The 14,408-nt window shown below is 47.7% G+C and overlaps 1 protein-coding gene across 6 annotated transcripts in view; it reads right to left on the reverse strand.

Moving 5' to 3' along the window:
* Ctl2 (Choline transporter-like 2) overlaps window positions 1-14,408 on the reverse strand; it is a 164,002-nt gene that overhangs the window by 18,169 nt on the left and 131,425 nt on the right. For all 6 annotated transcript variants that reach the window (XM_077708674.1, XM_077708666.1, XM_077708701.1 and 3 more), the window contains 3 exons: window positions 11,775-11,874; window positions 6,980-7,072; window positions 571-912 (listed from right to left, as the gene is read on the reverse strand). In XM_077708674.1, coding sequence (XP_077564800.1) covers window positions 571-912; window positions 6,980-7,072; window positions 11,775-11,874 — 535 coding nt within the window. The remainder of the gene's footprint in view (window positions 1-570; window positions 913-6,979; window positions 7,073-11,774; window positions 11,875-14,408) is intronic.

Below are 14,408 nucleotides of genomic sequence, written 5' to 3' on the forward strand. Positions count from 1 at the left end.
GGAAGATTTGACACAGAAGCCCCCAGATTACGACAGAGTCCATCTGGCCAGATTCTCCCGAGCCTTTGGTGCGACATGAATGTTGTTGGGAAACTCAAGAGCTCCCTCCAGCCCACGCAAGACTGCACCGTTGAAAAGTTACGACCACAAACAAAACATGGATGACTTGATTGATTGATTGATTGATTGTAGGGTTTAACGCGCCGACGCAACGCAGGCGATGAGGCGTGCCGTAGTGGAGGGCTCTGGATTAATTTCGACCACCTGGGGATCTTTAACGTGCGCCGAAATCTTGTAAACACGGGCATTTTTGCTTTTCGCCTCCATCAGAAAAGCAGCCGCTGCGGCCGGGAATCGAACCCGCGTCCTCGTGCTCAGCAGCACAACGCCTTAGCCACTAAGCCACCGTGGCGGGTATAGATGACTTGTGGAGAGAGGCTGCAGTGTATGCCAACAAAGCTTCGATTGGGCTCTGCTTCAGCCACTCGTCCCCCAGTCACCCCACGGTGCCTGGCCCCAACGTGCTGAGCTGCACTGATCGCAGAGAAGCAGGAGGGCGGGTGCACCCACCGGACGGTGATCCAGAGGCCGTTGAGGACGGCGAAGAAGGGCACGTCCTGGGGCTTGCGGAAGGCCCAGTAGTAGGAGGCAAAGGCGGCGGCCAGGGCCACCTGGCCCAGGCCCACGATGAAGAAGGTGCCCCAGATGAGGCCGATGAAGTTGTAGATCTGCAGCCGCGACAGGTGCTGGTTGGCCACGTACTGCGTGAACTGGCACCGCAGGCCACTGATGCCCGACGCTATCGCCTGCGCGCTCCCGTTGCCGCCCTCCATGCTGCAGCTCTGCTCCATCATGGCGCTGCCCGTGACGTTCATGTACCGGAAGTCGGCCCTGCCGCTTGAGGCCAGGTAGCTGGGCACGCTTGCGTCAGGGGGCGTAACAGCGACTCAGGGGCCTCCCTCCACTCCCCACTCTCTTCCTCAGCGTGCACTATCGTTGCTCCTGTATTCCGCACCCTCTTCCCCTCCTGCTACTGTTGGTGGCACAAACGTTTGTAACAAGCTGTAACAAGCGTTTTGTTTTGTGCAGTGGCCATTGGGCAGGCGGCTCATGACTCCGGTGGAGAACGGAAAACACCAGATAGCTCCTGGAATAAGGCTTCCCATTCAGGAAAGCATGCGCTGTTTCCTGCCACAAGCACGGGTGAAAATGGCTGCCTAGCTACTCGGGAGGTCCAGCACAGCAGGTGCATGATTAGGCACATCTCGAAACTTCTGCCTTGTGTGACAAACGTAGACATCCCTCAGTCTGCGGCAAAGCGTGTGTGGGACACACCTCAGGAAACACAAGTTCACTGTAAAAGGTGCACCTGTCTTTGGGCCCCACAAGGAAGGCCCTCCAAACCTGAACTGGTAGGCGCGAGCGAGTTCTCCGCAATGCTTTCCCAGAACTTCCTTGATTTGACTGGGAGCAGCATGCACTGGATTATTAGAAGCCTTTTACACCTGCACGCACTCATGTCGCAGTCCGCTTCTGTTTGTGACACAAAATGCTCTTTGGGGAGTTTTCTCTGTGTGTTGTCCCTGTTTTTGGTTCTTGGAGGGCATGTAATCTGTAGGGATATGCGAACTTTTGAATATTTAAGCAAGTAACACGCTATTCAGTTCGGCTAGCACTATTTCAAAATTTCAAACTAATTTTCAAAGTATTTCCAAGTTAAAAAAAAAAAAAAAAACTGGCCGCGTATCTGCTCTTTTCGTTGCAAATGTCGACAAAAGGCGATCATCTTTGTTGACATTTGCCAAGTAAATGCCTCCCTTTGCTTTCCAGCTCACCTCTCATGTTGTCCCTCTTGCGTCACGGTAAACATACTAACGGTTTCTGAAAGTCAACTTCAATTTACCGCGTACCACTACTTCAGGCCGGGTGCCTCGATGCCAGCGCTGCTGTATGGCGGAGACGCGCATGAATCGAGGCGCCCTACATCAACGTTTATAGAACCACGTTTCCCTAGTCCACAAGCGTTGCAAGCAGAACGTGGAACCTATCTAGTGGAACCTTTCGCAACTATTGCCGCTTGAATTCTTAAAATGCCGCCAGAAGCTATAGTAGTGCGGGCAGGCGACAGAGTGAATTTTTTTTTTCTGCAGTAGATGCAGTATTTCATTTCGCAAAAATCAAGCATCTATGACTTTTTTTAATAAAGGAACACTGCAAATATCCCTTATGTATTGATTTGCTGCCTTATATTTGCGTAATGTCTTGTTCTTGATCAACAATGTTGACAAGTATGAACATTAACACCGGACTTCGACTTTTAGATTTGGGTGTGAGTATATAACACTATTGCGCAGCGTCCATTTCACTTTGGCCGGGTAGCTGAATCGAGCCACAGACAGACAGACAGACCAAAATTTCGGGGTTTAAGTAGCCCAAGAAAGACTATCGTCTTTAAAACATGCGCTGGCGCTCACCACTGCAGGTGACGGGCTTCCCCGCACTGCTCTGGTGACATGCGGCTAAACGGCAAGAGCAAGGAGCTGCTGGGAAGTGCCTCTCATCTCCTCAGCATTGGCCCAGCCAACACGATGCTGGGGATGGAGAAGCTTGGTGTTCCTCTTTTTGCATCCTCAATCTTCCCCAAGTTGCCGCAGTCGTGCCTCAAGCTCCCCACGTCAACATTCTCTAGATAAGAAGGCCCAGCTTTGTACTGTCATAAGCGCTAACCACATGGAGTGATTTTGCAAGCGATTTGGGAAGCGACGGGACTATCAACGAACTCCTTTTCGCCGCGGACGAAATCGCTTATCGAATCTTTCAGTTCTGGGTTGCCAGAAAAAGTCGCTCACCTCCCGGAAGTAGAGTGAACTAGAACACAGAGCGGTTCAAATGCCTATACTTTCAATACATCAAAAGTGAAGCAAAAAACGGGTAAAATCCGTTAGGGGCGCTGCGACCGCAAGACTTCCAAATGTGGCGCAGTGGTAGAATACTCGCTTGACACGCACAAGGCCGGGGTTCAATTCCCACCAGCACCATGGTGTTATACCTTTCTTTTTTTTAATTTTTTTTCTTTTATTGTCTACGAAACCTTGGGTAAATACGCTTAAGGGTCACTATATAGGCATTTAGTACTTACTTTCTGTTCGGCACGACATGCTATAGTCATACTTTGACAGTGAAATAAATGTTCATGCTTCCTTGGAACAGACAATCACGGGCAAATTTGTAGTTTGTGATTAAAGAAAAGGCAGCACCACAATTTTCTTAGCACCAAATTCATCTTATACATATTTACGCCTACCTATACACATAGAGTTTCATACAAATATTATTGTATGAAACTCGATGCATATACATGCTTTTGTTCTATGCAACGTCACATTTGCTGAATCTCCGCCTCATAAGTGCGTGTTCATGCAGCGAGTTGCTTGTCACAACCCGGCAGCGCTTTTCACCAAACGGTAAAAACCGAGGGTAGATTAGGCGAAGAAACATATATTTGGCGAACTGATGCGCTACCGATTCATATTTTAGACGAGAGGACTACTCGCTTCACGCCGGTTTTTAACATGTATGCGCTGTCTTCAAGCCACGAGGTGCAGTATCATCCATGCGATGGCTCCGCGACGCAGAAGTTCATGTAGCAGACGACGCAAGAGTTGTGGGTGGCCGCCGCATGACGGCATCGCAAGAATACAGTGATTTTCTCTTCACTTTCGCAGTATTGATAATAAAGTGCAAATATTTATGTAAATAATTATTTGCCTGCTTATATTTCTATATAAATTTATAAATATTGATTTGTTTGTTCGTTTGTTTTTAAATTATCCATGCAGAAGCTGACGTTGCCACTGACCCCCGTGTGGCGGCGAGACGATCACAAGACTTCAGGGGATTCGCCTTCCGATGCCCTGTTTTTGCTTCATTTTTGGCAGCTTGATTGAACCACTCTGTGTTCTAGTTCACTCTACCGGAAGTGGCCTCAGCGACTAGCCAATAGGAGAGCCGTAAGGGGCGCAACTTCCGGCTTTGGGAGAGATCGAGGGGAGGGGCCAACGGAGGCACAGTGCATCCTAGAAGAGTACAATGCTCTGCTTGCTGAAATACGCGTTTATTTTCCGTTTTCGTGGCAAATCCGCACATAAAAAAAACCTAGCAGCCCTGTGTACTTCGATAATCGTATTGAGCGATGTGCGGCAATATTGGGATCGCTCGTCGCGTTGCTCGCGCGATCGCTCTCATGTGTTTGCCTCGGCAAGCGATTGAGACGCGAGATTGCGGATCCCCGCCGCATCGCTCGTCGCGTCGCTCGCAAACATTGCTCCATGTGGTTACTGCTATAGTCTCCAAGTCACCACGTCTTCTAATCAAAAGATGCGCAAATTTATTTTATTATACAGTTGAACCCCTTTATAAGAGACACGTACTGGGGAGCAGTTCCAGTCTCTTATACGAGAGGTTCTCTTATTAGCAGGGAACCTTGTTTTCACTAACTGATCAACCCCTAGTTCAATGTGGGCACCATACGACTAAATTAAGCTTGAAAGAATGCTACAGCATGTTGCAAAAGGTTTATTCTAATTTATGTTTTGCCCGCAGAATTTATGAAATAGTTCTGAACCCTTGTTTGCTTCATGACTGTATTTGCACTGTTTTTATCAACAGCTTCTACCAGCTTTCTCTTTTTTCACTGTTTGCAGAAGATGAATCGTACATGTCAAGTTGACAAGGCTGATGAACAGCCAGTTTCCACAGTTTCTTGCGCTGTGTGCTCTGGCTATTCATCAGGCTTGTGAACCTGACATCTGTGATGCGTCTTGATTGGGAGCTACGCGATTGGGAAAACCCGAGCCCTTTGGCTAAACAGCACAACGCCGTAGCTTTTGAGCCACCGCGGCAGGTCAAGCACATGTTGTTGAAGTCCCCACAAGATATGAAAGCTGCCCCCATGTAAAATCTAGTATCAATACAGCTAAGAGCAGCAGGATAGCTTATGTGTACTTGTTTTAATTAAGCCACATGAAAAGTTTGCAATACCTTTTACACGAGCCTTTTATTTTTTTTTTCAGGCTAGTAACTGAAGCATGCTTCAGAAATTGTAAATATCAGTTTTCTTAATAATTAATTTTACGCCTCTTCCACCTCAGCTTCGTTATACTAATAACTGCTCAATATTCACTTCGATTCGAAAATATTCACTTCTATTTGCACTTACCTGAACGAAATCATTATTTGCTTCGAAAGCAAAAGTTTCTATTCGCACACTCCTAATAATCTGTGTTGTCATCTCGAAGGATTCAGTGTCGTTTTCATTAATTTTCACTGTGCAATTGATACTGACATCCTTTGCAGAACGCTGAGAGGACGCTCCAAGAAACAGATCTCCAGAAACAAAAGGATGTAAAGTGGAGGAACAGATTCATTATAAACGGCCACACTCTCAGTAAGAGTGCATTTTAATAGTACAAATATTATTACTATTACATATAATGAATGATAATAAATTTAAGCATTATTAATACTATCCCCACTAATTACTAAATTAGATGAAACTACAGGCGCGAGAAAATGTCACCAACCAGCCACCAAGAAACTGTGATTGAATAGGACACCAAGAAAGCAATAAAAAGCTGACATCACTAGCGCTGCAGAGCATAAGCCCGCCAGCTTGCAGCGCCCAGCAAAACTTTCATGATGACCAGAGATTTCTCAAGCATGACGATGCTTGAGAAGAGAACATGATGCACATGAAGAGAACAACTCTTAAAGGAGCACTGACACGAAAATTTTATGTTACACTTTTATTGCTTTTATCGATGCTTAATGGTCTGGCGAACCTGAAACCGCACTTCAAATACTTCAGCGCGCGATAGTTAATTACATTGAACGGCCTGAAAATCGTTTGTTTCAAATTCCCGCGCTTTCATCCCGAACGGCGCATATGGCAGCCTCCCGGTTTGACCTCACCGCTTTGTGCGGACGTCACAGGTGCCCGCTTGAGAGGGTGTTGCGCCCGCTCGCCGCTCGTGGGGCCGCGCGCGTGAAGTGACGTAACGAGTTTTTGGCGAGCGCTGCGCGTCACTTCTTTTTCCTCTCCTGGAGTGATGTCACGCTGATGTCCATTTGCTGAGTGCCGCTCCGCGCGCTGCTCCGTCGGCGCGATAAATGCGATCCAATTGAACTATGTTCTTCGCGTCGCAGGCCGCTCATATTTCAGCCAGGGTATTCTGTTGAGTGAAGGAAGCGAAGTGTGCAATAATATTAACGCCGAAAATTGGTGTCAGTGCTCCTTTAAATGCCAACTGCACTCAAAATTTTGACCTCTTGAAAACCTTATTTTCATATAGTCTGCCTAAAAATACTCCAGGATACAAAATATGACAGCTCAAATACGCGTATCTGCGGTGTAAACAGCCGTCAAACATTAGCGATTTTGAAACAGAAACTGACAAGAGCGTGGCCATTACAAGTGACATTGCAGCTGGCCCAGCCAGCGATGAAGCGGCTGCAAACGGCCGACCTGCTGGAGGCTATCCATACGCAACGTTTCCCCACGCAGCAACCCTAGGAGAAAAGCGCCCATCAGAGCTCGACCGGTTCTCGTGGCTGGCCGAAGGAAAACACACCTGGCCGGCCACATTGCCACTTCCATTTTATAGCTCTCTGCATGGTACGCTGGCGACGGCGCTATTTGAACGTTTATAACTTATTAGCAACGCATTTTATGGGGCTATCAGTTATGCCCCAGTCGATTTGGTGGCACGTACTGTTCGTTCATAGTAAATTTGGCCGGGGTGAAATCTGAGTGCAGTTGGCCTTTAACCAATCCCGCCTCTGGTGAAGTCGTGGACTTAATGTCCCACGCTTTTTCTCCAGAAAGCATGAGTGGAGGTTTTGGAGGGGGCACAGCGGCTGAAGTGCCCCCTTTGAATGTGCGTCCCCCCATGGTTCCCGGCGGGGTCTGTGCGAAGGATACACGGCCACGGAGCCCCAGAAGGCAAAGAGCAGCAGGTGCAGCAGGTACGGCAGCAGGGGGAAGAACAGCGCCGAGGGCATCAGGGCCACCGCTCTGCACACACAGGAAGGAACATGCTCTGGGCACCCTTCTCGCTCTTATGCTCCCCCCGGCCCCGCCACAGGGCTTCTCAGAATGAAAAGACACGCTCTTTGCAAGACAAAAATGAGCCTGTCAATGATGTTAGAAACTCCCGACAAGATTTGCAATTTTTCACATCACATTCCATTGACACAAGAGACGGCAGCATTTTGGCTGGTGTACCCGCAAATTTTCCTGCCGTTTTTTCGCGGGGCTACCATGGTTGCCAGACCAGGAGTGCCCTCTGTTGATTAGCTCGCATCATACATTCGCGGGTACTACAAAACGTTTTGGGGCCCGTAAAGGCCTCGGATCTGTCAGTCTGCTCTGGTCACAAACCTCTGCGCGCTCTCGCTGCGGGCTCGGGCGCAAGCCCGGGTTTGTTATTTTTTCGCTTCGTCCCCACGGGAGGTACTACAAACGTATTGGGGCCCGTAAAGGCCGCGGATCTGTCAGCCCGCTCTGGTTCAAAACCCCTGCGCGCTTGCGACTCGGGCCCGGGTTCGTTCTTTTTTTTTTTTTTTTTCGCTTCACCCCTATGGGAGGTACTACAAACGTATGGGACCCGTAAAGGCAGTCCGTAAAGGGGAGGACAGTCCTGGTCTGGCAACCATGGTAGTCCCGCGAAAAAACGGCGGGAAAATTTGCGGGTACGCCAGCCGAAATGCTACCCAAAAGACATCTATTACTCACTACCTCCGGACACTTGAGGTGTCGGCATCACGCCAGACAGTTACTGGCCTCTATCTCCCCTTCCCCCACACCCCCAACAATCACTTTCTTCTTCTTCTACTACTCACTACCTTATACTTGTGTTGAAAATGCAATAGACAGCCGCACCGTGACCGCCTTCCAAAACACAGCCGGACTAACTTGCACTCATTTTTTAGAGCTGTTAGTCTTAGAACTTTATCATGTGAAATGACCAAGCTGGGCCCCTTCACAAGTTGGGCATTTGCCTCACAGGGTCCTGTTCTCACTTAGCACCCGTGTGCGTCCACTCGCGACCAAACCTGCGGCGGTCCCCCGAGGTGCACTGGGCACTGCCATGCAACATGCACAAGGAGCAGGAACAGTTCTCATGCTGTGACCAGCGCTATCGGCACTAGTGTATGGAGAGGACCTGCCCGCTTGTTCTGCACAGATGCTTAGTGCCGTGCTCTTCGGTTATTGCTTGGCTGACAGCCACACTGCATGCAGTGCACGTGCCATGCCTCCATAAACAATGGACCCAATGCTATCTTGCTGAGCTGAGGGACGGTGCGGGGAATTTCGGTGGCGCAGGATCCTGCAGGGGCCGATGATGATTTTCCCCCACTGCTATTCTCCTGTAAAATGAGTCTTGCTTTCCAAATTTTGAATAAAATTGAGTGCGCCATTCTTTTTACTTTTATTTATGCACTCGTTGAAAAATCACCGTGGCGGGTTAATTTTGCGTATATTTTAATTTTCCATAGATAAGCCACCTTTTAGAGATGTGTTGGGAATACCCGGCTGACATTACCCCTCACTTACAAGTTAATCACCACTGCAGATTGAGGGCATCAAAGTGAGCAACAGTCCAGCGTCTGGTCTTGAACACACGTCACCAGCAGCAGAATCGGGGAAAAGGGCACACAGGATGGTCGCACACAAGGCATTTGTTTTTTCTTTGTTGACTGGTGCAAAGCTCAAGGTTTGCTTTGCGCTTACAACTATTCTGATGTAATCGGAAGAGCAGCGCACGGAGCAGGAATCATGCTGTTTTGTAGCAGCTTTGTAGCAATAAAACAAGGGTTCTGGAGCAGTGAAAAGCTATTCGGGAGAAGATTTCCAGAGCGAAACATCATTTATTTGCAATTTTTTATTTCCTGTTAAGACAAAAAACAAAAGTTCAAACAGCTCTTACTCAACTTTTGATCATACTGAACTGACCACTTTTCCAATGAGTTAGAAAATATATAATCCCATAATTAAAACATAAAAACTGACAGAGAAATAACTAAAAGAAAACTAGAGTTGATGCTCTGTGATGCTTCAAATAGCTACATTTAAATAGACTTCAGACAAATAAAAAATAAATGTTCGTGATATTACAACACCATCACAGTACTGAGAAACAACCCAGAGAAGACCAGAGATAGGCGACATGGTCCCTTTCGCACCCCAGCTGTTAAAAGTTTAACTTCATTCCACACAAAACAAGACTCTATAGACGTACAAAAAACTAAGGGAAACTTAACAAAGAAAGTGAGAAAAAAATATGCTAAGAGGAACCAATTGATAATTCGGTGCATCACATAACTAAACCTAAATAGACCCCCCGAGAAATTAAAAATAAATGTTGACGTTCTCAAAACACAAGAGAAAAACTAGCCTAGGATATGTATTACCCATTCTATTGACTAAGTAATGAGTGCTTTCATCTGTTAAAAATATCGTGCAAAATTGGAAAAATCTGCAGCCACCGAAAACAGCACAACACTTACAGCATATAAACTTTTTTTCAAAGTATGCATGATAGGGGAAAAGGGAGTTAATTTCCAGGCTATTATCTGGCATGCACACATAACTCATAAAATACAAACTCATAAAAAATTGGCATAAAAGCAAAAAAAAAATTCAAAAAAAAAATTGGCGCAGCTTGCACTTCTGGTGCAAGGCTCAAGAAACAGCGGAGCTCGGGGTAGGCCTAGCTTCTTCTGGTTTCACTAGGTTTCGCTAGGCTTTGGCGCGATACTTGGGGTTGGATCGTAGTTGTCTCGTATGTTCTCGAGCCGCGAGACAATGGTGCTTGTGCTGCGCCCAGGGGTGAGACAGCTGAATCCGATTTGGGAGCAGTTTTTGGAGCAGCGAAATCTCGATTTTGGAGCAGAAGAACCTTGATTTGGAGCAGTGAACGACATTTATTATGTCAGCTTATGTGCCTAAAAAATCAAATTTTTGGCAAATCGAGGGGGGGGGGAGTGCACTTTTTCATCGGTTTTGAACGTAAATAACACTGAAATAGCCTTTCGATAAAGTATGTTCTACCAGAGTCCTTGTATTCCTTGTACCAGAGGAAGCTCGCTGTCAAAGGCAGCAATAACAGCGTTTCATAACACCGCAATAAGTCCGAAATTTCACTTCAGGCACGCACCGCGCCTCACACTCAAGGCCGAAACATGGCAAATTCGCGGGCACCGCGTTGTTTTTGATGAACTCAGTCTTCCGAGCGGCGCAACTTCCCGTAACAGATCAAACAACTAAATGTACCCACCCCCATAACCGAAACCACGGTAGAAATCTTCAAATAGCACTCTGCCTGACCTAGAGTGAACTAGCCTGAACCACGAGTAACTGCTTCGCCCGCCGATCATGTTTTCCAATGCGGCGCCCAGTGATGTCGTTCCGGAGATATGGCGCTCCAAAAATTGCCGTTTTTTCATCAGCTTGAACAAGTTTTGTCGCCTCAGTAAACATTAGTATTTTTATATAGGACTTTGCGATGGTTTTCGATGGAAAAGCTTTAAAAATGTACAGAATATAACATGTGCACCACGACATTGTCGCTTTCGAAAAAACTTTCAGGGACAATTTTATGCGTTTTTTATTGATTGATCAATAAATTAAACTTTTACAAACACCATCACCTTAGGGGTGCTGAAAAATTATGCCGTCAGAAAGCATTTTCGCCCACTGAAACTGACGGGAGCGTTCAAATCCTTGGCTCTCATACTGTTTTGGAGCAGTTTGGCGCAATTTTTCCGATTTTCAAGCTTTTGGAGCAGCCTGGCGCAGGAAAACAACTTTGTATCAAAACTGCGCAATATGCGCAGCTGTCTCACCCCTGGCTGCGCCTCTTCTTCCTTGGGAATGACATGCTTCTTCGACCGACCTATGTTTTGCGAGAGTGTAAACGATGTGCTTGGCGCGGAGTCACGAGGCGATGTGTGTCGCCCTGTCAATGCAGTGACGTCACAGCTAGGTGAGGTTTGGCTTCACCTACGCCGCTGCATGATTGTCATGCTGGGTGCCTCGCAATAGAGGACGTTTTTTTTTTTTTTTTTTGTAGCGCCACCGGACTATGCTTGAGCTTAAGCGTCGTTGGGAGGAAGTACACGTCTTTGCTCTTCACAACAAAGAGGTCAGTTTAAAGCATTTGGTAATCAGCAAACTCTTCGGAAAGCCCATGGTGAGGCAAGTGAAAATGCTTCAAAAGCTTGTGGGCCCTTCCCGCGGACTCGGCTCCACAATAACAATGCCAAGGGACAGTTGATGTTGTTAGACATAAAGTTCGATGCGTGTCTAAGGGCCTTTGCCAGGAGCATCTTGCACTACTAAACTGAAGTGTTTAATAAATTGTTTCCATTCTGAAAAAAGATAAAAAAAGAAACTTTTTTGGCGGGGAATCGAACCCAACACCGTAGCCCCCACACTGTCTACACCCAGCGGGACGGCTGTGTTAAACAGCTCCGCTGTTAAAACAAAAACTGCCAGTGCATGCGCGTTTGATCTCTCGTGGAATAGTCCTGCAGTTCATTCCAAGCCCCTGCAAGATCTTTCCCTTAGGCTGTTGGTATTACACCCAAACTGCACACAGAACGTTTTTGTCCCGCTCCGAATCTGCGCCCCTTCTTTTGTTTCCCCGGCTGCTGCGTCCAGACCACAGGCACCCCCCATCCTTCTCCAGTGCGAAGAGGGTGAAGGCACTCACTTGCTGGCTTCCTTGATGAGGGCAATGGCAATGACGATGCGCTTGCGGAGGAACACCAGCAGCAGCAGCACGACCAGCAGGACAACGGCCGAGGCAATGCCTGCAACGGTGGCCCCCCCGCTGAGCAGCTTGCCCCCCGGGGTCCACAGGGCCCTTCTGCCCAAACTAGCAGAACAAAGAAACACAGCGCGCAGCAAAAGAGGAAAACAAAGGGGACACACGTGCAGGGGCCATCTGACACCCATGTGGCATGATTTCCCTGGAGCCTCCCGGACAAGCTGATCCCCATGCTTGACAAGCACCTCAGTGCCGGCCAAGTGTGGGACGCCCCACTTTCTCAGCATTACCTCGAGTGGAAAATGGCACTGCAATCGTGGGTAATCGGATTGGTGCTGCTGCTAGGGATTTCACTTGTCGGCTTGGAGGCATTTCTAGTCCAGCCTGCATGCGTGCTGCATTGGCAGATGGATCTGGAATGCGCGCTCAAAAGGCCTTTGCATTGGCAGCGGCAGAGCTTACTGCCCAGCAGAGCGACAGGCAGGGTCAAGGCACCGTCGTAACATACTTGCATGTCGCAAAACTACCAACCTGTGTACCCCTGAACCCGAGCAGTAGGTGGTAATGCGTCATTCGGCAGCATATACACTGTGCCAGCTGCTCAACCTTCAGCGAGTATTAAATCATGCGAGAAATGTGAGTAATTTTCGGGATAAGACACATACTTCGCTTGCTGGCTTGTGGCCACCAACAAAACATTGCCTCTGCCAACCCATGGCATAAAGCTGCAGGGTGGCAGCAACCAACAGATGGAAACAAATTGCATTATGCTCGAACGGCTGCTAAGCTGAACCCATCATTCGACAAGTTCAGTTTCATGCTAAATTTTTCAAGAAGCTCAATGCAAGCCACCGAGGCAGACATCTTCAACAAGTATTAATCAGCAGAATTGTGTAGCACTGCATTAGCCTACAGTTGCTGTTTTTTTTATCAAAAATTACATCATTTAATTGATTTATTTTTGTCAATATTCTAAAAGCAAGAAAATACTCCACTCAGAGTAGTAATAATTTCCAAATATGATATGTCTACTGAATATGGGGGGCATAAGGCATGCACGAGGCCTCAAAGTTTTTTTTTTTCCTTTTGACAGACATCACTTACTCTGAATCTTAAGAGGATTAGAGAAACATTTCCTTGTGCAGAGTGACATTGGGTAATGGCAACACTTTCCACCGCAATTTTTTGAAGAAAAGCCTCAGTCTGTGCAGCTGCAAGGCTGGCCACGACAACGTTCCACCATCTGCACACCACAAATGTTTTGGCTCCCCTCAACTATCCCACACACACGCCAGCTACCCCTTTGCCTTGTTACTGGCGAGGAAGACGTTTATTGAGGGCTTAAAAAAACAGAAGGAACCACATTTCTCAAATGTGGAGACAAAGGGTGCACATAAGAAAACGAAAACTGCGCGTACATATAACGAGGACACAAGAGACGACGACCAGACACACAGGGCGCGGTGTGTGTCTAGTCGTTTTCTCTTGTGTCCTCATTATATGCACAGTTTTCGTCTTTGTAATGTACCAACTAGCCCAAGTTTGCATTATACTGAAGTGCACATAACAAATCACTGCCAACTTTTTTCTGCTTCCACTGGTTCCTCATTCTGCTTCACCCATTTGTCTTCCTTGCGGACAGCCAGGCAACAGCCACAACTGCTCTACTTCCCCCTGTCCAGTTTTGGCAAACTTACAGTGCCCACGGCTGAAGTCGAGGCAAGGAGGTCCAGTAGGCATGCGAAGTTTTGAATCCAAGCAGTGTATTTTCCCACTCACTGACACCTCAGATGTGATGAACAGATCCCAGCCATTCTTCTCAAAGAATTGCAAGCTCTATGCCCGCTTCCGTCAGAGCCATGCCTCCTGGTAAAAGTGAGGTAATCATGGAACGCCCAACCCTGTCCAAGGAACTGCAAAATATTCCACTTAGCACCAGTGACACAACTGCCTGAACAAACCACTGCCCTTCCTAGCCAAGGTACACAGAACTTGCATAGGAGGCAAGCCATCCGCGACGCAGCTTTGCCACAACTCTACAGGCCCACCATGAGAAAGGGGAAGCTGTGCCAACGCTAAAGGCCGCTGTCCACCGGTTCTTGGCGTAATCTACACCGAATGTGGAACAGGGCTAGGCAGCAGCAGCTTGCTCGGCTGCAGGCAACCATGGGCTGGGAAACTTGCACATGGGGGGCTTTGGCACCTTTCAGCATTCCTTAACTTTTTGCACACTTTTTGCGCATCACTCACTCAACGAAGCCTTTTCCCTGACCCGCACCGATGCTTGTCTAAACATACTTTTCCAGCAGGGCCTTCTCACAAAACAAGCTCTGTGGAGTCGGACAAGGCAAGGCGCACGTCATGAGTGTGAAACCAATTCACAAGTGGGCCAAAAGTGTCAAACCCAAAGTCCCACACTTGCCGACACTAGGTGAATTTTGTGGGGCTGCCCATATGGACATTGCCTGTGCTGGAGGCTCAGGAAACCCATTTTTACATCTGGTTGGTGAAGGCCAGCAGCGCGACAGAGGGATGCCTCTCACATCAGCCCTTGATCAAGAGGATCCCACAAAAACG

Source organism: Haemaphysalis longicornis, unplaced genomic scaffold (assembly GCF_048455015.1).
Source record: "Haemaphysalis longicornis isolate Haplotype H1 unplaced genomic scaffold, Haemaphysalis longicornis Haplotype H1 scaffold_1, whole genome shotgun sequence".
Lineage (NCBI taxonomy): Eukaryota > Metazoa > Arthropoda > Arachnida > Ixodida > Ixodidae > Haemaphysalis > Haemaphysalis longicornis.